At 40.8% G+C, this 27100-nt stretch overlaps 1 protein-coding gene across 1 annotated transcript in view; it reads right to left on the bottom strand.

Annotated features, from left to right (window-relative positions):
- Positions 1–8898: 8898 nt before the first annotated feature.
- LOC124613587 (G-protein coupled receptor 52-like) overlaps positions 8899–27100 on the bottom strand; it is a 177232-nt gene continuing 159030 nt past the window's right edge. Inside the window, exon 3 of the mRNA XM_047142303.1 lies at positions 8899–14242. Within this exon, the coding sequence (XP_046998259.1) occupies positions 13811–14242 (432 nt within the window). The 3' untranslated portion in view covers positions 8899–13810. The remainder of the gene's footprint in view (positions 14243–27100) is intronic.

Genomic DNA, 27100 nt, shown 5'->3' with positions numbered 1-27100 from the left:
AATAAAAATAATGACGTACTTGGAGCGAATATAGTAAGATCTAGGAACTTCAGAAAGATTTTGAAATCTTCTGCCAGATTATAAATACGTGGTGGACCTATAGTTGAACCAAGGCTCTTTCCTTCGGGAATCTGCGGTTACATAGTCCGAAACATATTGATCTTGTAGCTACTTAACTAAAACTGCTGATTTTACGAGTGTATTAGCTATAAAGTCACCAGTTTGGCTCATTACAGCCTGCCATCTGTTCTCCCAATGAAGTGATCAAGTGAGCCAATCCAATGCACAAATCACGTTACGTTATTGTAGGGCGTAACACGCCCCGTGTTCATCAGACGCGGTGTAGTGGAACAAAATTTCTGGGCTGTGGCCAGAGTATATGGCGTCTTCATGATCTATGATAGCTAAAATCGTCTTACATCTTTTGCCTACCTACCTTCCGCCTGCAATATTGTGCCACCTCTTCCATCACGCCACACTTGGAAATCTTTCTGAAATTTAAACGTGTCACAGTCCCTCTCTACTCCTTCCAAACTATGCAAAAACTCTCTCATGGTGCTGTGTGAGCAGCACCTCCGGTAACTGAATGGGAGAGGTGTTCACAAAGTTGTAATTACCGCTTCGAAGAGTAAAGTAACGTTTGCAATTTATTTTTCGTTTGCTTGCCAGTACTTATCTGCGTTCGAAGCTGCAGTGCAGCAATCTATGCTAAGTTCGTGGAAGTGTACAGTAAGAGTTCACCTTCATCTGACACAGTGGCTTGGTGATATTGACGGATCTATTGTGGTCAACGGGTCTGAACGTCGATGAACCATCTCTCTGTGTGACTAGCGTAGTTATCATGTAGAGTTAACATAGAAAAAGGTGGAGTAGCACTACGTGTAAAAGTTGGGCACGAAGTCAATCATGTTGGAACCATTACTTTCTGTTTAGATCAGAACCTAAAAAGATATGCTAGTGATTTGTTGCTGCAGGCTACTTCTCTTACAACTGCAACAGTCAACAAATCTCCTCTAAGAACCTTTCAGCTATTTATGACAAATCTAAATGCGTTATTGAGCTACCTGTTAGACAAGAAGAAACTGTTAGTAGTTTGCGAAGATTTCAGTGTAAATTTCTTCAAAGATAAGGGCGGGCAACGTGATTTGGAATCAGTAGTTGGCCGTTACAGTCTGATTTAATGAAGACCAAACTGTTAATAGAGTATCTGATCATGAGGCACAATTAGTGGAAATAAATGATGTACATAGAAAGTAGTAAAGCTTGATAGTGAGAACAGGGTACAATATTTTAAGGACAAGTTAAGAAAGGTAGTACGGTAAGAGGTACGAATGGAAAGAGATGCTAATGTGCCATTCGGTATATTCCACAGTGAATTTGTTACAATATTTGAAACCATCTTTCGTAAAAATTGTCCTGTAAATACTCTAAACAAATTAAAAAGAAAAATAGGCCATGAGTGTCTGAGGAGATTAAAATTTCTTGTAAGAGGTAAAGGGAAATTTACGTAATGACCAGTATAAGTGAAGATCCGACATTACTTGCATTACAAAGAAAAGTACTGTAATATTTTGAGGAAAGTCATTATAATGTACAGAAATATGCACAGTCTGACAGAAATTAATAATGTAGGAAATAAGCTTGAAACTGTATGGGATTTCGTGAACCAGAAGACAGTACAACCGGTCAGTGTACAAACTGCTGCAACAATTAGGCTGAATGGTACTGTTGTGACTGGTAAGTCACAAGTATTTATAGCAGTCACTTTCTAAATGTAACAGCAAAAACAGGTTTAAATGGTTCAGTTGAAAATGCAAGAGAATATATTAAAAATTTCATTTCACAAAACTTGGCGCAACTGGTTGTAGCACCAGTACCACGCCTAAGTTAACAGAATTACAAAAATTTTTAAAAATCAATGTTCATATGGTGTTGATAGAATTTCAAAAGGATTTCTGAAAAGCTGTTCTCGCTTAATAAGTAATATCCGTAGTGATGTACGTAGCCCAGCACTGCAACAGGGAATGTTTCCAGATGGGTTTATCAACATCATTATAGGAAAAGCGACAAGAAACAGTTACATAACTATTACATAGTTTCCATACTCACGTCTTTTTTCGAAATATTTGGAAAAGTAATGTGTTCATATCACATTTAAGCAGAAACAGTTTACGTAGCACATCACAGTATAGATTTCATTGGGTTTGTTCGACTGAGAATTCTATTTATGCATTCACTCTCCAAACATTCAAGCTCAATAATGAAATATTCCCATTTAGTATTGTTTGTGATCTTTCCAAGTCGTTTGATTGGGTACATAATGTTACTCTCTTAGAAAAAAAAAGAGTTTTATGATTTTGAAGGCTATACACACAGCTGGTATGAATCACTCTTAACAAACATATAGCAAAATGTCGTGCTGAATACTTCAAAGGATGTCCGAAGGAGATATGATTTTAGTCACTGGGCTAAACTCACGAATACAGTCCCATAAGGTTCTCTTTAGGGTTCACTCCAATTCTGCTGTATATGTGTATATGATGTTCCACAACGTTCTTCATCCAGAGTTGATTATTTTTGCAGACGATACTAATGTTATAATAAATACCATTAGAGAGAAATGGACAGATTGATAATGACGTTTTTCGAAGAAATGTTAAGTGGTTCTCTGAAAATTGAGTGGACATAAATTTGGAGAAAACATAATCTATTCACTTCTATACAACAAATAGTCATAACAGCAACTGATATAGTACTTCAACGGCAATAAGTAAACAGGCTAGAATGCTCCAAATATCTGGGTGTACACACTGATGAAAACTTAAACTGGGAGAAGCCTGTTACTGACCTTCTCAAACAGTTAACTTCAGCTACTTTTGCTCTTCGTGTAACTGCTAGTCTGGGAGTCAAACTAATTAACCTGCTAACATATATTAGATATTTCCACTCAATAATATCTTACGGAGCAACGTCCATAGGTAATTCATCACTTACAAAGACTGTATTGACTGCACAAAGGCGAGCAGTAAGAATAGTATTGTGGCGATTACCGGCGGTCGTCATGTAGGTACCTCTTGGAGAAAATAGGCATTTAAACTGGACTACCATAATACACGTATTAACTAATGAAATTAGTCAAAAGTAATCCATTGTAACACGAGAAAACTACTGATGTCCATAACTACAGCTGCCTTTATTACCCCTTATTAAAGCTGCGAGTGGGTCAGAAAGAAGTTAAATATGTAATAGCAAAAATTTTTGATCGTTTGCCCCAGTACATAAAATGTCTGACAGTAGCAAAGCAAGCGATAAATCTAACGTAATATCGTTTCTCATGGACAACTCTTTCTACCCCATGCACGGACATTAAAAAAATAAAGTAACATGAAATTAAAAAAATTAAAAAGAGGTAGCGTGTAATTACATGACTAGGACTAAAAGTTAGAGTGTCAATTAATGTTAACACTAATCACGTATACGTACTCGGTAAATTGATTCGTGTCAAATCATTTCGATGAAGGAATCGTTCAAATGGTCCATGGGACATTCACTGAAGAGCCAAAGAAACTGGTGCATCTTCCTAATATCGTGTAGGGGGCCCGTGTGCACGCAGAAGCGCCGCATCACGACGTGGCAAGGATTCGACAAATGTCTGAAGTAGTGCTGGAAGGAACTGACGCCATTAGTCCATAAATCCACAAGAGTTCGAGGGGGTGCAGATCTCTTCTGAACAGCACGTTGCAAGTCATCCCAGATATTCTCAATGATGCTCGTGTCTGGAGAGTTTTGTGGACAGCGGAAGTTTTTAAGTTCAGAAGAATGTTCCTGGAGCCACTCTGCAGCAATTCTGGACGTATGGGGTGTAGCTTGTACTTCTGGAATTGCCCAAGTCTTCGGAATGCACAATGGACATGAATGGCTGCAGGTGATCAGACAGGATGTTTACGTGCGTGTCACCCGTCAGAGTCTTACCTAGACGTATCAGGGGTCCCATATCACTCCAACTGCACACCCCACACACCATTACAGAGTCTCCACCAACTTGAACAGTCCCCTGTTGAAATGCAGGATCCTTGGACTCTTGAGGTTGTCTCCACACACGCACACGTCCATCCACTCGACACAATTTGAAACGAGAATCGTCCGACCAGGCAGCATGATTCCTGTCACCAACAGTCCAATATAGGTGTTGACGGATCCTGTCGGGAGTAATGCTTTGTGTCGTGCAGTCATCAAGACAACATGAGTAGGCCTTTGGCTCCGAAAGCCCATATCGATGGTGTTTCGTTGAATGGTTCGCACGCTGACACTTGTTGATGGCCAGCACTGAAATCTGCAGCAATTTGCGGAAGGTTCAAATGGCTCTGAGCACTATGGGACTTAACATCTATGGTCATCAGTCTCCTAGAACTTAGAACTACTTAAACCTAACTAACCTAAGGACATCACACAACACCCAGCCATCACGAGGCAGAGAAAATCCCTGACCCCGCCGGGAATCGAACCCGGGAACCCGGGCGTGGGAAGCGAGAACGCTACCGCACGACCACGAGATGAGGGCAATTTGCGGAAGGGTTGCACTTCTGCCACGTTGAACGATTCTCTTTAGTCGTCGTTGGTCCCGTTGTTACAGTATATTTTTTCCAGTCGCAGCAATGTCCGAGATTTGATGTTTTACCCGATTCCTGATATTCAAGGCACACTCGTGAAATTGTCTAAAATACCCAATTCATCGCTACCTTGGAGATGCGTCGACTAAAACACCGTGTCCAAATTCTCTTAAATCTTGATAACGTGTCATTGTAGCAGCAGTAACCGACCTAACAACTGCGCCAGACACTTGTTATCTTATATAGGATTTGCCGACCGCAACGCTGTGTTCTGCCTGCTTACATATATCTGTACTTGAATACCCATACCAGTACCAGTTTGTTTGGCGCTTCAGTGCACAACCAACTAACAGGTTATGGTGATCGAAGGTCAGTGTTCACAATTGATAGTGGAAGTTGTGAAGATCAGTCATGGACCAGCTTTCATAATCCCGCACGACGTTTTTTGCAAGACAAATGTCCCCACCCGTTGGCTTCCGTGACTCCTCATATCCACTGAAAAGCCCCACAAACCGAAGCAGCGACTGGAATGTTGCAGATTTGTCACACCAGTCCTTATGACTTATGCATAATCTCCGTGTGCTGTTTGTCACTCTGATTCAGAGGTAAAGAGGAAAGCAAACAGTGAAAACATGGCCTGGTCGGATAGCCGCGAGTGAACGCCGCGTGGGATTAACCGAGAGGTCAAGGGCGCTACAATCATGGACTGTGCGGCTGGTCCCGACGGAGGTTCGAGTCCTCCCTCGCGCATGGATGTGTGTGTGTTTGTCCATAGGATAATTTAGGTTAAGTAGTGTGTAAGGTTAGGGACTGATGACCTTAGTAGTTAAGTCCCATAAGATTTCACACACATTTGAACATTAGAACCGCGAGTGTTAACACGCCACTTCCAGGAATTGGGCGGTCGCGCTGGCCCCAGACCGAATCCGCCCGATGGGTTAAGGACGAGGGCAAGTGTGGCGGCCAACCTGGATATGGTTTCAGGCCGTTCTCCTCATCCGAGAAGGAGAATGCTGGACTGTTATCCGAGTCCCGTTTCAATTACACAATTCACAAATATTTGGGATACGTTCGCACACCTTCAAACGCATAACATTACACGCAGTCAGGTAGGGTACACATTTCTGAATACGAAATAACAGTACTTGTATTTTTAAGGGGGTAGGACGTCAAACGGTCGGACTAGGAGCAGGAGAGGCACCACAGGACGTTTTAATTTCCCCTATCTATACTTTTACAAATAAATTCATAAGATTTTGTCAGCATGACCAAGAATGATTCAGGATTCACACTCATAGCAATGGAAGTTCAAAAAATAAAATAAAAAGTTTTTTACCTGTGAAATTTCATCATTTTTTCACTTACTATTTGTTGCGTTTGCTGCTATAGGTAGATTTTTCTTCATAAGTAAGAGAGATTTTTCGATGAATTTTTCAGAGCGTACAAACCATACTCACAGGTGTATGAAACTATAGAATTTATTTAATTTACAATAAACGAATGAGCTATTACATTTTAAACTTCATATTTATAAAAATCTCAAATTTTATGGCTAATCATCTCAGTTTTTACCACAGATTTGGAAAATTTTAGAGTTTTGCATTAAGGAGTTTGTGCTTAGTAAGCAGTGCAAAATTCATCGAAGAATCTCTCTTATTTATGAAAAAAAACGTCTACCTGCAACAACAAATGCAACCAATAGTAAGTGAAAAAGATGAAATTTCAGATGTAAAAAAAATTATTTTTTTATGTTTTTGAATTTCCAGTGTTGTGAGTGTGAATCCTGAATACTTCCTGGTCATGCAGACAAGGTCTTACGAATTTATTTGTAAAAGTATAGACTGTGGAAATTAAAATATCCTGTATTGCCCTTCCTACTCCAAGCCGGCCCGTTTGATGCCCTACATCCCATAAGAAGCACGATGTATTGTTCCGCGGGACATGTATGAATGTCCGAAGTAACAAGCACTGCAACGTCTACAGTCGTCAAGAAATACAGAAAATGTACTCGCAACTGCAAAGATGAAACCCATCGGCTGTTTATTGGAATGACGAAAATGAAAATTTGTGCCGGACTGGGACTCGAAACTGCATTTTCCACGTCATGCAAGCGGTCGTCCTAGCCGCTGCGGCAATAAGTGCACGCGTCACTGTCAGACCCAGACTCTCGTATGTCGTAGTCCATGAGTCACAACCTGCACTCGTACGGTACTTATATTCCCGTCCAGGAAGAACATATTTAATCAGAATCGAGGGCCTGTTAGTGGCGAATAAATGTGAAATAGCAGTGCCTGTAGAATTAACAAGTACGTCGCAATGTTCCTGAGTAAGTATGTCCTACGTGGACTATAGTATGCGTAACGTGCACGTGCAAGTTGTGATACATGGTTAACGACATGTGGAAGTTTGGGCTGGCCGTGATCCGTTCGCGGATAACGGAAGCCGTTAAGGCAACTGGTCGCGTATAGTGGGAAATCCGGGTCTAGCACAAATTGTTATTGTTGTCATTTCAATATATAGACATTAGTGACTCATATTCACAGTTGGGAATATGTTTCCCTTCCACAAATTACGTCACAGTGGGTAAAAGCGTGGTGACAGGAAGGGTATCAAATGGTTCAAATGGCTCAGAGCACTATGGAACTTAACATCTGAAGTCATCAGTCCCCTAGAGCTTAGAACTACTTAAACCTAACTAACCTACGGACATCACACACATCCATGCCCGAGGCAGGATTCGAACCTGCGACCGTGGCGGTCGGAAGGATATCAGGTCACCATCTACCATTAACAATGTATGTTCGATAACAACCCCATTGACCTCACGTGAGTACGAGATAATAGGAAGCACAAAAGAAGAATGAGAGATGCAGTGAACACATGTTGGTTCATCGCTGCCGAAGAAGACAAAGACTCAGTCATCATCGGGTACGGATTTGCTGAATGTCTTTTGAAACCGGCGTAGGGCGGTGCTCACAGACTGAACTCGTAAGGGCAAACCGTCACTGGAACATACTACCCAGATCTATTGACGTCTCTACGGGAGACCGCCAAGACGAAACGTCGCGGGAACCCAACGAAAGGGCTATTTTTACTCCACAACAACGCCCCATTCTCGTTCCGCACGGAAGTGTCGCATTGGCTGTCTCTTTCTGTTATCAGATTTTCATTGAATTCTCTCATTTTAAGAAGACCAAAAGAGCTATCTGCTTACATGTTTAAAACATTCAACAGACTAGATCACATACGTATTGCTGTGTTCAAGAAAACCGGTTTCGACGGACTTTGGTGCTATCTTCAGGTCTTAAAAAATCTTTTTGTTATGAAACATGTTCATTTTACTTAGGACTTCACGCCAAGTTGTGATGTGGATAAAAACCAGTACATCATAGAAAGTTTGTCAAACTAAAATATTTGAAAGCCTAAAGCACCATGTGCAAATGACCATTTCCATATATATATAGATCGTTCACAGATGCTTGCTACACCACAGAAAAACAGTATACAGTACCACATCTGTCAACATCTAGTTGGAGATCGTGATTTGCACAAGACGCTTTATGTTTTCTGATATTTTATTACGACAAACTTTTTATATTGCGCTGATTTTTAACAATATGAAAACTTGGGGTGAGATACAACGTAAAATGAACACGTTTCACAACAAAATGATTTTTTAAGACCTGAAGATTACAGCAAATCCCTTCGGAACCGATTGTCCTAAATTCAGAAATATTTATGGGATCTGCGCTGTTGAAGATTTTTATCAGATTTTGCTCACTCTCGTATTCTCTTTACATGGCACCAATATAGTTCTTACTCTTGCTTCAGATTAACAAACCATTGCTTGGGAGGCATTTACAGAATGACTAGAAGGGTTAACACCGTGACCAGGTTTCAGTATTGCAATTTACATTTTGTTAGAGATGAATAATTAAAACCTTATGACTACCGTTCTTATGATGGACATGGTTGGTTCTGTGCTCCGTGTTGTAACTGGTGATGACATATTTTACCCTAGATTGAGTACGCTGTATTAATTGAGTGTAAAAAACAGTATATCGAAGAGGAACTCAAATCTACATATCGTCTAGTTGTTGCTTTGAGAGTGTCTGATGGTCACTGAGTAAGGTGTTGAGAGAGTCCGCCGGACACCATGCGCATGGGGTACACCGTCATATGATCAAAGTTGTATAATCTATGAGATACAGTTAAAGCATAGGAGGGGACATATGTGAAAAGTTTCAGGAAGACACATATTCCCAAATAAAATTATGAGTACAGTGCATTAATGATCTGTTAAACTAAAGGCTTTTATTTCCATCAGACATGTATATACGGCATTTACATCATAAAATATTACAGAAAATCACATAAATGATCAATTTTTATTAAGGTCTGGAAGCTCATATCTTGTCAGTCTGTTGGTCATTGAAAATATGTGTTTCATTTCAAACGTCCTTTGAGAAAATCTCTACTTTCCGTGCTCGTTTCCTAATCCCTGGGACGCACGAAGGTGTTTATAATTTCAATGCCTAACAGAACGGAGATTTTGTACACAGCAGGAGCGTTCTGATATGTTGACGAGACTAACTTAGGCACGGATCCGAACACTCGTCGGACAAGTCGTGTGAAGAATTGGCTGCTAGTGTTGGGGAGCGAAGAATGCTAGCGGACTGTAAAGAAGTAAGCAGTAGTTTCTCAGCTACATCTACCAACTCTTGTACGGAATACTTTTACGCTACATTTAATGAATGGCATTTTTAAGCACTGAGACAGAAAAAATATCCTAAAATATAACCTAATAATTCAAGATTCTAGCTGATGGAGTTTTATGATGGTAATTTTTTTCTATGAAACAGTACAAACTAACCGAAGTACCTTTTGGTCTGATTGACTAAGTAGTGAACAAAACGAAGCGCGGAAAACGATAATTTTATTGCACTAGCTACGTGTCGCCTGTAATTTTTCACCAAACGTTGTCTCTTATTCTGCTCCAACTTTCGTTTGTCTTCCAGGATGTTTCAAAAGCAGAGAAATTCTGCGGTTCGTGTAACACGCAGACCTTGTGATATCCCTCTCTGAAGAAACAAAATATTTAGGATTTGTTTAGTTAAGCGTTGGTTATGTCATAGGAACATTTCTGTTTGAAAAATGATAATGTCGTGACGTCCTTCCTCAGAGTTGAGTTAACTGCTAGTAGAGCATTCATTCGTAAATAAAGATAACTGTATTTCGAGAGAACATTGTTCCAAGTGAAGGTATTTTACAAAATTATCGAGAGATCAGCATCATTACGCAAAGAGCATAAAAGGAAATAGCAAAAGAACATGTTCGTATGTCACTAGCCAAATACTAAAGTAAGAAGTCACAGTGTAAAACAGCAAGAATTAATGATTGTCTTTTAAAGAACAGCATTAGCACCGGTTGAAGGTAAGGAAAAAATCCAGAATAATTTTCTACTCATATATTGATTTTCATGATGAAATGTCGTCCTTAACTATTTGTTTAAGCCGATAAGTGAGTTTGCACACAAAATTATTGCCTTCACAAAGGTTGTTATTGTTTTTACATTACTGTAAGGTTCACTGGAAAGACGGTCAATGTTTCTTACAAGCATATAACCGTAACTGTACGAAAATAACAATCTGGACACAAGTAAAACGTAATTCGAGCATCTTAGTTTCGCAAATGTGATACAAACGTGAAAGACAGGTACCTCCCTTTCAGCAGCAATGTAGTCTATGTCTGCATATTTACTTCTCGTTCACGATAAAATTACAAGAATTTAAAATATCAAGCGCCACTGTAAGTATTTTTTTAAAAATAATTAGCCTTTGATAAAGTGCCAGCAGATAAGATTTTAAAAAGTTTATAAAGTAGGCATTTAAGAATAGTGCGTTATTAAAAATAGAATCTTAGTATTGAGCAAACACCGAAATATGATAGCCATAGGAAAAAGATAAGACGTGTTAAGAGTGGGCGGACAGTTAATGAGATTAAAAACGAGATACAAGCTTCCCATTGTTCTTAACAAGTTAGTTAAATATATCATTATTGCTTTTTGTAAAAACAGGCCGTAAGTAATACTTGTCTGTACAAAGTGAGCTCATTCAGTACGTGCAAGATGTTAAACACAGATTAGCATAATGCGTGTAACAGAACACTGAATCATACACTATGTCTAACATGGAATAAAATGTCTAAGAATCACAGTTGCAAGTATTAGAGTTATTTTTGTTAAATTATCTCATTATTGCGTAGGATTAAATATTGATTGCTTGTTGTTTTTTGCACAGTTCTATCAGTGTTACGTGTCAGAAACTACAATCCTACAAAGTGACGACACACAGTTTCAGCACTGTCAATAGAAAATAGTTTTAAACTGTAATTTAACTACCATGAATTGAATGAAAGACATTGAATTACAAAATCAGAATGTCTTGGAATGATGAATACATACTCTTTGGTAAAGGGTTAACTTTACAGAGATAGCTACAAAAAAAAAAACAGACGAATGTATTTTGATCGACACATATTTTCTTATAAAACCTCCCAACAATTTCTTTGGAAAAAATTATTGTATTTAAAAATCAGCTCACTAATTTTATGCAGTAATATCGAACAACTTCTTAAGACAAAATTGTAGTCTGAACATTCCAGAATGTACAAGACTGTATGATCTTAAATTTACAATTTAATTAAATTGACGTAGATCTCATAAAAATTTCAGGAAATTTCTAAATTACTGAAAGCGCATTACGTTATCAATAAGATGACATTGCACGTGACTGTCGAATTCGATTAGAAAAAAAAACCACCCCTCTTTGTGTAGATGTAATGCGATAAATGTAAGATGTCATATTTCCTTATGGTACAGGGTGATCCAGAAGACGCTTCACTTCGAATAAATAAATTAACTACCTTATGGTAATTTCAGTTTCATGAACGTAAGTTGTTAAACTTAAACACGTATTTGTAACTGGTATAATCTGTGACCTAAACTTATAATCGTTTGAGAACTCATTTCTGTTCTAGAAACATTGTGGCCATTATCTCGCAAGTTGACAGTTTGGATGTCCTAGCATGTGTTACGTACCAAATCACTTTTCGTCAGAACTATTTACTTATTCAACTGTAGTTAAGTTTCCACAGCAAAGTAGTGAATGTGGAGTCAGTAACTAACGACGGGTGGTGGATTTCAAAAATGCCGAAGGAAACAGGAACAGGAATGGATGCCGTAATTTGCTCATCTGTTGCCAAACATAGTTACGGATCTTCATATTCTTATGTTAAACACTACTGTCTGTGCATAATCTGGCATCTCACTGATTCGACTAACCTAAAATCGTTGCCTCGAACACTGTGACGTCAGCCTCTTCCTTGCAACTGTCATTTGTAGGAATAATAGCTGTGTGCATATGCGTGTTCCACTGATTTTATACACAAAATTTCGACGACCCTCCCAAGTTGCGAGCAAGGTTAGTCGTCGAATTATTGTGTATAAAAAGGGATTCAACAACACGGCTGAGCAAGCAGAAATACACCGTTAATCGATGACGACGATGTAAGGATAATATTCCTTTCTGTTTACAGTAAGATGAGTGACGTTGCAGTTGGCTATAACTGAAATGGTAAATTTCGATTCGTATTTGTATTTTTTTTTACAGGACGAAACATAAGATTTTATGTTATTTTGATTATTTTCGGGGTAGGTCTACCAATTTTCCTTTACGAATACCATTCGTAGTTTGAAATGAGTTTTGAGTCTCTTCGTCTAGTATGACTTCTGGGAATTTTGACCAAAACTTGGAACGAGCTTCATAATTCGCAATTCGAATACTGAGTACTTCAATGTGCTGCGGCTTTTGAATCACCTTGTGTACATAATTCTTCAGTATTGCTTAATCTCTGTGCAGTCTGGTATGTTAAACCAATGTTGTTATCTTCTGCAGATCTATGCACGGATGTGTCGTCTTTCAAGAAAATATTATCTGCAGTCATGAAAAAATACCGGATAGTCACCAAAGCATTGTAAATAATGGTTGTCCAATCAGGTCAACTTCACCAGTCACACAAATCTAGTGCTGCGTTACCCATGGGGTGCACATTCAGTACGGATGAATAAATACATCGAACCAGTGGACAGGAACCTATAAAGATTAACGTGTTCTGCATACAGTAATTATTCCACGTAGGACCTCGTGTGATGAAGTCGCGTTATAGCTTTGGAGTCTGAGATGTCGAATTTTGACATCAGAATCTTGGGATAATTTATGACCTGAGATACTGATGGTAAGTAATATATGTGAGACGCCGAGGTATCAGTATTCTGAAAATTCAGAAAAGAAAAAGACGTTGGCACAGATTATTATTATAACAGGAGGCCTCGTTCAGTATGACAAATAATTATGACATGGCTTTCGTTAGGCCAGTTGCTGGAAAATAGGCTTATAATGGTGGCATGAATTGTACTTCACAAAACTTACATAAAAGACGTGTATAAACTGTTTTAAGCAGTATCAACAATCACAGTAGTTTTACTGCATTGGTTTTATATTTTTAACAAAAACTATAATAAATTGCGACATATGACGTAATACCATAATTTCCATACTAGTAGGAGTGCGAGCAGTGACTTACGTCTGTGAATACCAGACATTAACAAAATAATAGGCCGAAATAGAGAGTATAGAAATGGGTAACATCTTAGTTAGGAAAGAACAATGTTAGAGTAGAAGGAAATTATATAATATGGAAAATAATAAGGATATGTGGAAAAAATTACTGAAACCACAAAAGACATTACCATAATAAAAAAGAAAACATGGGAAATCAGCAGTGGATGACTCAACAAAGCAGGATTCCACCAGGAAAAAATACGTTATGCTTTAACATTTTATGCAGATAGTGGTGTCAAGGCCGTGGTCTCCGTTTCACTAGCTTTATACGCCGCTTTCGCCGAATATTTTCTGTCACGAGTGTATTTTAGGTTGTATACGGATTAAGCTTTGTGGGGGTGCAAAGAAAGTGGAATTCCAGTTTATTTTTCTTATTTGGAGGTTTATCACAGCTTCTGGTTAGCAAAGTCTGGTAGACAAGTGACTTGTCGTAAAAAGCGCGAGGGATCGCGGGTGGGATGGTGTTCAGTGTTGGTGATGACGAGTGGTGTGTGCAGGGTTGCCGCGGCAGCAGGCGCCTCAGTCGTCTTCCTCCATGCTGATGAGCTCGCTCTGCAGCCGGCCCTTGTAGCGGCGGCACAGCTTGATGCAGACGATGCGCGCAGCCAGCCGGAACTGCGGACTCAGCGTCACCAGGATGACCGACTTGAAGAACGAGTTGAGGATGCCCAGCCATACGATGCCGAAGTGCAGGTACGGGATCTGGAACTTGGTGTTGGCGAAGTACTCGTACAGCTTGACGGCGGCGTACGGCGTCCACGAGACCCAGAAGGAGACGACCAGCACGAACGACATGACGTGGTTGGGGTTGGACAGGTTCTCGGACAGCGCCGACGCATACTCCTTGTCGTGCATGGGTGCGCCGCTACGCAGGCGGCTCATCATCGTGAAGATGTACGAGTAGGCGTACACTATCGTGATCAGGCTCGGCCCCAGCACCAGGAACGCCACCTGTGGTGCAGAGAGTCACGGCTCAGTCACTACCAGGTAGAGGCTTCCCGAAAACATAAGACGCTAGTGGTACTAATGCAGCAGCTGATACTTTAGGTTTAATGAAGAACACGATTCACAATGTGAAATGGTATGTAAGTATGGTGCTGTCTATCATTGATGTTAAACATTTTGCACATGAAACATCAAATGCATTATCACCTAGCGTACAAAATGATGTATTTATCAGTAATACTTTCAAATGTGCATTATTATCAAGTCTTACAGTTCTGAACATGACTGTTATTCAGCAACCGTATATTAGTTTAAATATAACATTAAACACCCAATCGGTTGGACGAAAACGTAAGTTTCGACACCTACTAGTGGCGTGTTCATTTGAATGAACAGTTGCTAAACCGTATAAAATAATACATACAAAATCAGGTTGGTTGTGGGATTAAAGGGACCAGACTACAAAATCAGGTATAACAAAAAAACACATTAATCAAGGTGATAATTTTTCTTCACGCACAAAGGTTACTTACGTAAAATCACATAGTTAAGTAGCAATAGCCAGCATTTTTAGCAGCTGCTCTCAGATGAAAAGTAAAACAAAACGTTGTAGCCTTTACCACGTGTACTCAGCTGGGAACAACATCAGACTGATCGGCGTTGTTGCTTACACTGCCGCCACGAAAACATACGAGCTGCGCCGCCCATCTGGTGTGGAAAGTAACGTGTGCCCTTTTGAAACATTATAGCGAAAATAATTGAAAAAATGACAGTTAACTAAAAAAAAAACAAAATATAAAGAGATATTAGTGTCTTTTTGAAATTACACAGAAGTGAAGCAGATTAAGTATCATAGTGGCATCTGTTAGATTTTACAGAAATTACTATTACGTAAAGGGCAGAGAGAGAAAGAAATTTCATTTCAAGAACAGCTGTAAGCTGCAGAATGAAATTGCATGAACGTAACTTTAGCAGCACATAGCTATGAGATTAGAAGCAAATAATGCTTCGAAATCAGAAGCAGGAAAAATATACACTCATGCTCATAAATTAGGGATAATGCTCATACATGGTGAAACAACGCTCTGGTGGAGGGTTTTCGGGTTTAAATCAGAAAATATTGGTTCGAAACCAGAAGCAGGAAAAATATACACTCATGCTCATAAATTAAGGATAATGCTGAAACATGGTGAAACAATGCTCTGGTGGAGGGTTTGTGGGTTTAAATCACCTCGGGGTATTACCATGCTGTGCATTTGACCTGCGGTCGTCGCACCGTGACGCTGGCAGCAGTCAACCTACCCAGAGGTGTGTTGGTGCATGTCAAAGTACGGTGCAGCGAGTAAGTGTGCAGACGTGCCCGGATGTGCTAATGGTGACTGCGTGCTGAAAATGGCTCAAAGAACACATATTGATGGCGTTATGAGGGGTAGAATATTAGGGCGACTGGAGGCTGGTCAGACACAGCACGGGCCCTCCTTCTGCCACAAAGTGTGATCTCAAGATTATGGCAACGATTCCAGCAGACAGGAAACGTGTCCAGGCGCTACAGTACTAGACGTCCACGGTGTAGAACACCACAAGAAGACCAATATCTCACCATCAGTGCCCGCAGATGGCCACAGAGTACTGCAGGTAGCCTTGCTCGAGAACCTACCACAGCCACTGGAACAGTTGTCTCCAGACACAGAGTCGACTGAATAGACGACTGAAGAGACATGGTTTATTCGCCCGGGGGCCTGCAAGGTTCATATAACTGACCCTGGTCACAGGAGAGCCCGTAAAGCATGATGTCAAGAACAAAGTCATGGTCATTGGAACAGTGGTCCCAGGTTATGTTCACGGACGAGTCCAGGTATCACTGAACAGTGATTTACGTATCACTGAACAGTGATTCTCGCCGGGATTTCATCTGGCATTATCCAGATACCAACCCCTTAATGTCCTTGAAAGGGACTTGTAAGGAGGTCGCGGTTTGATGGCGTGCGGTAGGATTATGATTGGTGCACTTACACCCGTGCATGTCTTTGAAAGAGAAACTGTAAAAGGTCAGGTGTATCGGGACGTCATTTTGCACCACTGTGTCCGTCTTTTCAGGGATGCAGTGGGTCCCACCTTCCTCCATATGGATGATAACGCACGGCCCCACCGGGCTGCCATCGTGGAGGAGTGCCTTGAAACATAAGATATCAGGCGAATGGAAACAGTGGTGTTTTGTAGCACATGTGTTTCGGGACGGTTTTGTCAACTTATCACCAATACCGTGGACATACAGATCTGTGTCGTGTGTGTTCACTATGTGCCTATGCTATTAGGGCCAGCTTTGTATAGTGCCACGTTGTGTGGCACCACATTCTGCAATTATCCTTAATTTATGAGCATGAGTGTAGTAAAAAATAAAGGAATCAAAATTCAGCGAGCAGTGGATTGAAATCATCGGAAAATTTTTTGTGTGACGTTGTTGTAATTGTTCATTGAGGACGCTGTCATCATTCTTAGAAATATGTTTGAAAATCTCTAGCTCTTCGAATACATTGAGCCTATGACCTTCCCTTTCTCTACACAAAATGGAAATTTCTTCAATGTGTTCAACGTGTCTGGAAATTAGCAGACGATCAGCAAAAGTGGAATTGAGTACATCAGTGCCTCCTTTCGCCAATAAATGTTCTTTGTACCTGACACTAACAGATCTTCCAGTTTGTCCTGAATAATAAACGGGACACGTATCACAAGTGATTTTATAAACTCCTGAATTATGTATCGGATCAACTGTGAAACTGAGATTGTGGATGAGACCTTTTTGTAAGTTACTGTTCGTGGAAAAGACAACATCGAATCCATATTTCTTAATCAGAAGACGACGAATTTTATACGAAAGAGGGTCTAAAAATGGAACCGAGAAAACATTTTTATACTCGCTACTGTCTGGAATAGCACTCCTGCCTAAAGTGGTCAGTTTTAACTTTGAAGATTTTGTCAACTAACGTGGGATCATAGCCAAGATTAACTGTAATAGTTTTTATTGTGTTCATCACTTTATTAAGCTTTTCAGGTTACGAAGGTACGGAGACTGCACGATGAATGGCTGAATGGAAAAATGCTTTCTTATGGGTATGAGGATGCACTGAACTAGTGGGCACAATTTGATCTGTAGCAGAGGGTTTACGAAAAATACTGAAGGAAAGCTTGTCGTCGTCAGTAGCAATACTGAGGTCCAAGTAATGTCTTGTAAAATTGCAGTACAGAATATTTCACGATAAATAATGAGAATATATAGATTTTTAATAATATGTGTGCTATGAACACAAGACTACATCAATCTGTTCAACATTAAACCTTGATTCTTAGCAAATATTAACTGAAAAAGGGATTTTGAAATTAGAACTTAAATCACAACCCTGTACTAAATGTTTACGAAACTTATTTATTCCATTTCCGATCTGAAAATGTATTTCTACCTAAATTCTATTTATGTAAAACGTAAAACCGTATTTTACAGCGATAGATTCTGTATACAATCTCTCAATGTTCTAAAAATTTTAACTGTAGCACTAATAACGTTTCTCTTTAAAACAATAAAATATATAACGATTATTATTGCACATTAAACAGAAAACACCGACAAGCTTTAGTAACATGTTCCTTATACCAAAACAAGAAAAGAAGGCTAATAAACATGATCTCTAAAACGCCTTCCTTAAGAGGTATGCGCTCTTATTCATCTTAGATACTGTAAACAAATCTCTTCCACTGTAAGCTCTTTCCTTTTCATATCTTGTAAGTGGTAGTATGAACCAAAACAAGAAAAAAAATGTCCTATACACATGGGGTCTAAAATCGGTACTTTAAGTGCTGTGAGCACTTGTTCATCTTCGCTAGTGCGAAACACACTTCTTCTACTGAACGAGTGCTCATCCTCTTAAGGTATGTGTTTTAGAGCACATGTTTGCCAAACATTTATTCTTGTTTTGGTGTAAGAAAACTGCCCCTAAAACTTGTCGGTGTGTTTTGGGACACCCTGTTATATATCCAGCAGAACTGACTGCTAAATAGAGAGAGAGAGGGTAGTACTAGCTCAGTTATAGTAGTTGTTGTTTGCGATATGACTCAGACACTACTAAATGGTGAATTCGATTATCAGATGTATGCGATTCGTTAGTGTACAAGACGTTGTGTAGTACTGCATCGTATTGTATTGAACTGGGGACCTAGAAACGACGGAGAGGCTTCGTCCACGCCGTAGCCCTCAGTGGTTCACAAACCCACAACAGGCTGCAGCAGTCCACTCACCCCACCGCCGCCCCACACCGAACCCAGGGTTATTTCGGGGTTCGGCCACCAGCAGACCCCCGGGAACGTCTCACACCAGACGAGTGTAACCCCAAATGTTTGCGTGGTAGAGTAAGTATGGTCCACGCGTACGTGGAGACAGTGTTTGCGCAGCAATCGCCGACATAGCGTAACAGATCCGGAATAAGCGGAACCAGCCCGCATTCGCCGAAGCAAATGGAAACCGCCCTAAGAACCATCCACAGACTGGCCGGTACATCGGCCCTCGACGCTAATCTGCCGGGCGAAATTGAAGCATCACCCATCCACCAGTGTCAGCCCAGTTTGCAGGTGAATATAAGTTTAGTTTTGTTTATGTATTTTTTTGTAATATTTGTAATGGGTGTGAATTGTCTAAAGTTTTGGTATTTATTTTTTATGTTTCATGTACGGTGAGGGCGGCGCAACGAACGGAGACAGCATCTTCGCTGCCGGGACCAGAGAGAAAATTTCTGGCCACTATACGTCGCGGGTCGACAGCCAAAGAGCAACAGAAGATTATGAAACCGATTTGTTGCGTCGTGCTTCTAAAAATTGAATATGAATAATTTGTAATGTTTTGTACAACAATGACGTCATAGAGAGTTTAATCTCATTGAAAATGTTAGTCCTATCTTGTCAAGGCTCAGGTTCACGTCTGTATGTAGGAAGATAATAAACTAGTGGATGCTACTAAAGTTGAAATATGTGTTCCGAGGATTTATTTATGAAGAATTATGTGAATGAATTAATAATATATTTGACAAGATTATTGAATTTTGACAGCGTTCATCGCGACTTTGAATCTCAAAAGTTTATTCAATGTGGTTCTAATATCGATTAAATCAGATAACGTGTATCAATATAATTTCTGAGGAGAAACAAACGACATCTAAAATTGAAAAAGTTTACGCAAACCAATTGGCCCGAGTGACGTAATTTTGCGCATACGACTCAAATGATGTTTTACAGTTTCGTTCAAGAACCATTCTGAGACAATTTAAAAAGAATATAAATAATTTTGAAGTGGGTTGTAACTGACGTAGGTGGCGAAGTCTACACATGGTCATATGTCGAAAGAAAGTCATTTATAAGAAACTTACGTCGTTACATTACAGGATTCGTGCCGGGGACGGGCACATCTTCCCCTCCCGGAAAGCAGTGCGTTAGACTGCACGACTAACCCGGCGGGCAGACGTTGTGTTAACTGTGACCCAACGTTTATAGTAAGTTACAAAGTGAAACGATGTTTAATCGTCAAGGCTATAAACATACAACAAAGCAGGACCTTGTCTTTCATCAACCAAAGCTAATAACAGCTAAGAATTCACGTCATTCTAAGATCATCATTCGATATTTGCCTCCTAATGATGCATATTGGTTCATTTTACCTATAAAATCACTCACAAATTATTTTAAAGTCAATCCCTCATGTTAAGGACGGTCGTGAATTTTAGTATCGCTTTATAATCAAATGGTAACCGTTACGACACACGACACGTGATGTGTAATTCTGCAGTACTGCAACAAAGCATCTCGGTACTGAAGAAAGTCGACCTAGAAATGAACTGCTACAGTCGTATTGTATTTGGAACAGCAAGTGCTAGCCATATCTATTGCTTTTCCTGACTCGTCCTCCTTCACCCACCCGTAATATGGCGGTTTCTCCTGACAGGGAACACTATAATACAAAGTAACCGGACAGGTGATGTATTTGAACTTGAGTCCATAATTTCCAAAAAATGTCTAAATAATTCCAACTTAGCTGCAACGGTCAATTTTTTTTTTATTTTCTGTACCTATATACAGTTTCGACCATACGCCATTTTTAAGTGCCTACGTACATTTGTTGACAATACGATGAAAAATTTTGCAATGGAAAATGTTGCCATTCTGTTCTCTGGATTGTTGTTATTTCAATCCCTTGCCCACGAGAGCGAGGGCGCTCTGGCAGCGATTAATTGCAACTCTGCGACCGTGAGCATTTATAAGATACAAAGACACAGCTTCTATAAATTAAAAATGTAAAACATGTACATTGATTTAAAGTTGCTAAATCAGGCTTTGATAAACGGTAGGATTTAAGTAAGCTATGGTGATAGTTCTTTTTAAACACAGCCAATTAATAACATGGAATTTACAGGAAATGATCAGTAGGTGAAGCAGGATTGCAGAGAGGCGGAAGGAGATGAAGAGGAGCTCTGTCATGGGGCCGAAGTGAAATGTTCCGTCGAAGCCGGAAGGATGGGTAAATCTGGGAACGTACGTATGTGTACTTGCAGCACTACAGTAACGTTGCTCTCCTGCACTTGTATATGAATCATGTTTATACCGTTGTACTTCTGAGTGCTGCTGTCACATGTATATTTGAAATTGTACAAGGACCACCAACAGTATGGCAGCACGCGACGATGTTAAAATCACATATGCAGGGTGGTCAGAAATAGTCTCGAAAGTTTGTAAGGGTGTTACATAGTTGGTTGCACTCAGAAATAATTATAATGGAAAGAATTCGATACGATGCGCCTGTTCCAAGTTAATTAACATAGAAGTTAACCAATCAGGCCACTGTGCGAGAAAATTCCGGAAGCAAACTATGGGCAGTCTCGTGCGCTATAGTTTACGCCATGAGTACAAATGACACTAATTGTATCTGGCGGACCGTTGCAATTTTCGCTCACAGTGGCCTAATTGGCTAACGTCAATGCTATTTAACTAGGGGATGGGGCAACGAATCGAATTTTTTTTCTTAACAGTTATTTTGCAACACAGCCTACTTTGCAACACCTTGACAGGCTCTTCCGACTGATGCTGACCATCCTGTATTATTAAACCACATAACCACACATGACGTGCGGGCTGCAATTTAAACGCTTTCAAAGGCTCTGAGCACTATGGGACTTAACATCTATGGTCATCAGTCCCCTATAACTTAGAACTACTTAAACCTAACTAACCTAAGGACATCACACAACACCCAGCCATCACGAGGCAGAGAAAATCCCTGACCCCGCCGGGAATCAAACCCGGGACGCTTTCAAGAGATCAACGTAACAACATTTGTCAGCGCAGATTTTGATGATCATACAGTGAACACATGTAGGTAGTAAATATGACCTAAAGTTGTAATTGTAGGATAGTATAAAAAAAGAGATAGCTACAGGCAGAATGGAATCATTAAGAAAAAGTAAAAGCATATGAGTGACAAACCAAATATTCATACTCACACAAGTGACTGAAATGATGAAGGATCATCCTATGAAAGTATATTGCCTATTTAAACTACGAGAGAGCCAGTCATAATGTCAGCAAGGAAAGAAAATAGAAGATCATGGAATAAATAGGAGTACTCGTGAAACTGACCAGACGTATTTGGAGTGTTGATGAGAAAACTAAACTAATGAGTCAAAACATTATGACCACCCGTTTAACAGCGTATTGGTACACTTATGGAAGGCAGTACAGGAGGGAGTCAGGGTAACATGAATTCGAGAAGTCCATGATAGGTTCTTAGGGGTATGTGTCTTGATATATCTACCCCCAGGTCTCGTAATTCACCTAAATAACACTCCTGCGGTTTGTGAGCGTTACGATGTAAGCCGAGAGAGTCCCAAATGTGCTACATCGGGTTCAGATAAGGCGAAATCAGTGACCAAGACGTCAACGTGACTTTTGCATCATGCTGCTCTAACCACTGTAGTCACAGTCTGGTTTTGTGACTGGAGTAATAATCCTGCTCGAAGAAGCAATCGCCTTCGGGGAAGACATCAGCCGGCCGGAGTGGCCGAGCGGTTCTAGGCGCTACAATCTGGAGCCGCGCGACCGTTGCGGTCGCAGGTTCGAATCCTGCCTCGGGCATGGATGTGTGTGCTGTCCTTAGGTTAGTTAGGTTTAAGTAGTTCTAAGTTCTAGGATACTGATGACCTCAGAAATTAAGTCCCATAGTGTTCAGAGCCATTTTTTGGAAGACATCAGACATGAAAGGATGTAGACGGCCTCTAAGAATGTTAACATAGTCCACAGGTCCCAGCGAAGCTCACGTATACGTACATAACAGAAGAATACTGCTCGTGTTGTCCTGTGTCCGCGTAGAGGGAGATGTTTCAGGCAACGTGGATGAGGCGTATCCAGTCACTACCACGGACATGACGTAACAAGAAATGTGATTCGTTCGATTAGCAGATATGTTGCCATCGATACACGGCCCTGTCTCGATGATTCTATGCCCAGTGCAATCGTAACTGACGATGAAGTTCGGCGATATGAGAATAATTAGCGATTGTTTGTTGTGGAGTCCCATCTTAACGGTGTTCGCTGAACGGTGTGTTCCGAAACACTTGTGCCTACACCAGTACTGTGCTCTATTGTCGTATCTGTCACAAATCGCCGCCTTTACAAAGCAGATAAGCTTCCGTACTCCACTTCTTGTAATTAAGCCTGGACGTCCAACAGCTTGTCGCCTAGTTAAGTTCCACCGTCCTTCAATCACTTTCCACAGATGTTCAAATGACTCAAATGGTTCAAATGGCTCTGAGTACTATGGACTTAACGTCTGAGGTCATCAGTCCCATAGAACTGGGAACTACTTAAACCTAACTAACCTAAGGACATCACACACATCCATGCCCGAGGCAGGATTCGAACCTGGGACCGTAGCGGTCGCGCGGTTCCAGACTGAAGCGCCTAGAACCGCTCGGCCACAACGGCCGGCTACAAATGCTCACTCCAGTTGCACACGAACAAGCGATGAGTTTCGCCGTTTCGATATGTTTATTCCCTACACATTGTTCAAGTCGCTCATGTCAGTGGATTTCCCCTCTTTTGTCTCGTGTCGTCGATACAACGATTTGCCATTCGTCTCTGCTCTGTCTATGTACTTTATTTACAGCGCTACCAAGTAGCTTCTATATCGCAATGCCCTATGGTCATAATGGTATGACTCATCAGGGTAAATGAATAAGGGCCGGCCGGAGTGGACGTGCGGTTCTAGGCGCTACAGTCTGGAACTGAGCGACCGCTACGGTCGCAGTTTCGAATCCTGCCTCAGGAATAGATGTGTGTGATGTCCTTAGGTTAGTTAGGTTTAATTAGTTCTAAGTTCTAGGTGACTGATGACCTCAGAAGTTAAGTCGCATAGTGCTCAGAGCCATTTGAACCCTTCTTTGTAAAAGGAATCACTATCGGCTTCGTGGTTCATGGCGAAGTAATTCTTAAGCGATGAAATTAGTGAAACTTTCAAGTTCTTCTTTCGTGAAAATGTTATGTATGTGGACCCATTACTCGCATTGTGGAAAAGCATTTCTATGCGCAGTTGCCTGAGGTGCACATCAGACCCGCTGCTACCAGTACTGTAAGTCTGACGGAACTCAAGACGGAGAAATGTTCAAATGTGTGTGAAATCTTATGGGACTTAACTGCTAAGGTTATCAGTCGCTAAGCTTACACACTACTTAGCCTAAATTATCCTAAGGACAAACACACACACCCATGCCAGAGGGAGGACTCGAACCTCCGCCGGGACCAGCCGTACAGTCCATGACTACGGCGCCATAGACCGTTCGGCTAATCCCACGATGCCAAGACGGGAAGGGGAGTTGGTTTAGGTTCTATGGGATTCGCTGGAACAGTTACTCTGTTGAGATCTCACTTTTCGTCGTGGTGGTTAAGAATCAGTCCCTTGAGATCGCATTCATTTGTGCGAGGTTATCGTCTTCCCTGGGAACTAAATTCACTTTCAGCACGATAAAGTGCCTTGTCAGTAGCTGAAAGAGACAGCATGTGGCTCAGAGAGAACATTAATACCTATATCCCATATCCTTAACCCAACTGAACGTCTGTGGAACATCAGTCGTCGGATGCCTGTCCCCGTTATGGGAAAATTCTCCCTTGTATGCTACAGCAGCTGTGGGAATAATTGTAGATACTTCGGTTCTGCATACTCCTGGAGACCTAGAAAAAATCGATATCTTCACCCAATCTAGCCGATGGGAGTCTAGAAATGAATATTGCTCGAAGGGAATATGTGGCACTTCTAGCAGGCTGACGTAATAGCGTACCTCGCCAATGTGTACGTGATAAGCAAAATAAAATCTCACTTTTTGACGTAATACCGTCTCCCGTCGTAACATGCGCGTCCGAAAATTGTACGTTAGGAACATAACTTCTTGTGTCTTTGGTTATTTTTGGCATACTGTGGTACATGCACTAGTCATCAATAACTTTGTGGATAAAGTTCTTAGCTAAACGACCGCACTACACGGTTCACGTACTTCGTCACTACTGACACAAGAGGAGCGTAGGTTTGTACTTGTGAAATATAATAGGCAATGCGATTAGTTCACATTTATGTACTAAAACAAACAACCTCTTTAACGAATTTGTTAATTAAATTGTGGTTAAATTTTGGAATGAGATTAAGTGTGACTAACAAATGAATCTTCTATCAGACAAAGACGGTTTATCGCACGCAGATGTATAATCTCAAAAATTCTCAGCATAATCTGGACGCTACAGACTACCCATTTTTAAAGACTTACAGATTACGTTTTCTATAAATTAAAGATCGCAGTTCCGGACCTTATGGAGAAACACGTCGAGTATTAGCCAATGGAACCGATGATGGAGCGGAAATGTCCCACATCGCCTTCCCTCCCAATGTCCTTGTTCATGTATGTTGTCTATTCGGCGACTGAAAAATTGCTAATCCTTCTGTATTTCTCCTACAAATGGTAGTCATTGGAGAAACTTTACTAATCTGATGTTTGCGCTTCACAACAATGGCGGGTACAAAAACTAAAAGCGTGATGCAACCAGTGAAACTGACTGTGAACTGTACAAGAGGAACAGGCTACATGACAGACCCAGTTTTCGCCTCGGACCAAACATTGACAACTTGCGTGGGGAAGGTATTGCGTGAGATACGAATGAACGAATTTTTCCATATAGGCAGCAGAATCCTAGTAGGATTTCCACCCTTAAGTTCCTCATGATTTTAATGTTGTGTAGTTGTGTTATAGCAGTTCAGCAGCTATAGCATCTCCAGAATGAGATTTTCACTCTGCAGCGGAGTGTGCGCTGATATGAAACTTCCTGACAGATTAAAACTGTGTGCCGGATCGAGACTCGAACTCGGGACCTTTGCCTTTCGCGGGCAAGGGCTCTACCAACTGAGCTGCCCAAGCACGACTCACGCCCGTCCTGACAGCTTTACTTCTGCCAGTACCTCGTCTCCTACCCGAGTTCGAGTCTCGATCCGGTACACGGTTTTAATGTCAGGAAGTTTCATATCAGTGCACACTCAGCTGCAGAGTGAAAATTTAATTCTGGAAACATCCCCAGGCTGTGGCTACACCATGTCTCCGCAATATCCTTTCTTCCGGGAGTGCTAGTTCTGCAAGTTTCGCAGGAGAGCTTCTGTGAAGTTTGGAAGGCAGGAGTCGAGGTACTGGAAGAAGTAAAGCTGTGAGGACGGGGCGTGAGCCGTGCTTGGGTAGCTCAGATGTTATAGCACTTGCCCGCGAAAGGTCCCGAGTTCGAGTCTCGATCCGACACAAAGTTTTATTCTGTCAGGAAGTTTCAGCTATAGCATCTGTTATACGTAACTGCGTACCGTAAGAAAAGAAGGGAAGGGACCATTTTCGTCTGTAGGGATAACTATGAATGAATAAAAATGGTAGTATGGTTACTCGAAGTAAATCAAACACTGGAGAACCTATTTCATCCTATTCCTATACTTCAGTAACCCCACTAGCGATTAACCATAGATGTTGGTAGAACTCGATAGGAAAAAATGTTGACCAGTTTACTCTGAAAGGGCGATTCATTATACCAATTTATAATTATATCTTAGATTTTTGTATTACTGTTACTGCCTTTCTCGATGTCGACGATTTATTACACTGATTTGAAATTAATTACACAAGTCATTCGTCTTCCATAAAGAGGGTCATTGAAATTTGACATTAAGCCAATACCAAACTGGCACTAAAATAAACTGTTATACACTACTGTTTTGTCCAATATATTATTGAAATTGCTCTTTCAATGACCATCGATCTCCACCTGTCTCCTACGGCTAAGTGAACGAAAATGATGGACAGAGGGTTCTTACTATCTGAGAGTGTGCTCAGCAGTTACGCAACAAAAAATGCTCTACTTCAAGTTTTGAAAATATGTACAATTGGAGTTAACGAATATGAGAAACAGCTGCTTATTTTACGCTTCTGTTCAATGCTATTTCAGTCGCACAGCAGTATTGGAATTTACAGCGAATTATGTGAAACTGTTGAGGATGACCCTATAAATTATACTGCAGTTAACTTCAGTGCGCCCTTCGCTACTGACCGCAGGCATTCTCCTCCTGAAACTGGCAGCAATTTTCCTGTCTTCGTGATACCATCAGTGGCAGAATAATGGGAGGGCATTACCTGTAATCCGTGAGTGAAGCGATTCTGACAGCGAACCTCACGTAACGCTGCACCGGGAGAGAGCCAAGAATAAAGTAGCATCACGCTACCAGCCAAGGTTAATTACAGGCTAGCTCTGCTTTCAAATACG

Source organism: Schistocerca americana, chromosome 4, assembly GCF_021461395.2.
Source record: "Schistocerca americana isolate TAMUIC-IGC-003095 chromosome 4, iqSchAmer2.1, whole genome shotgun sequence".
Taxonomy (NCBI): Eukaryota; Metazoa; Arthropoda; class Insecta; order Orthoptera; family Acrididae; genus Schistocerca; species Schistocerca americana.
The sequence above is the reverse complement of the archived record's forward strand: the minus strand, read 5'-3'. Positions and strand labels throughout refer to the sequence as shown.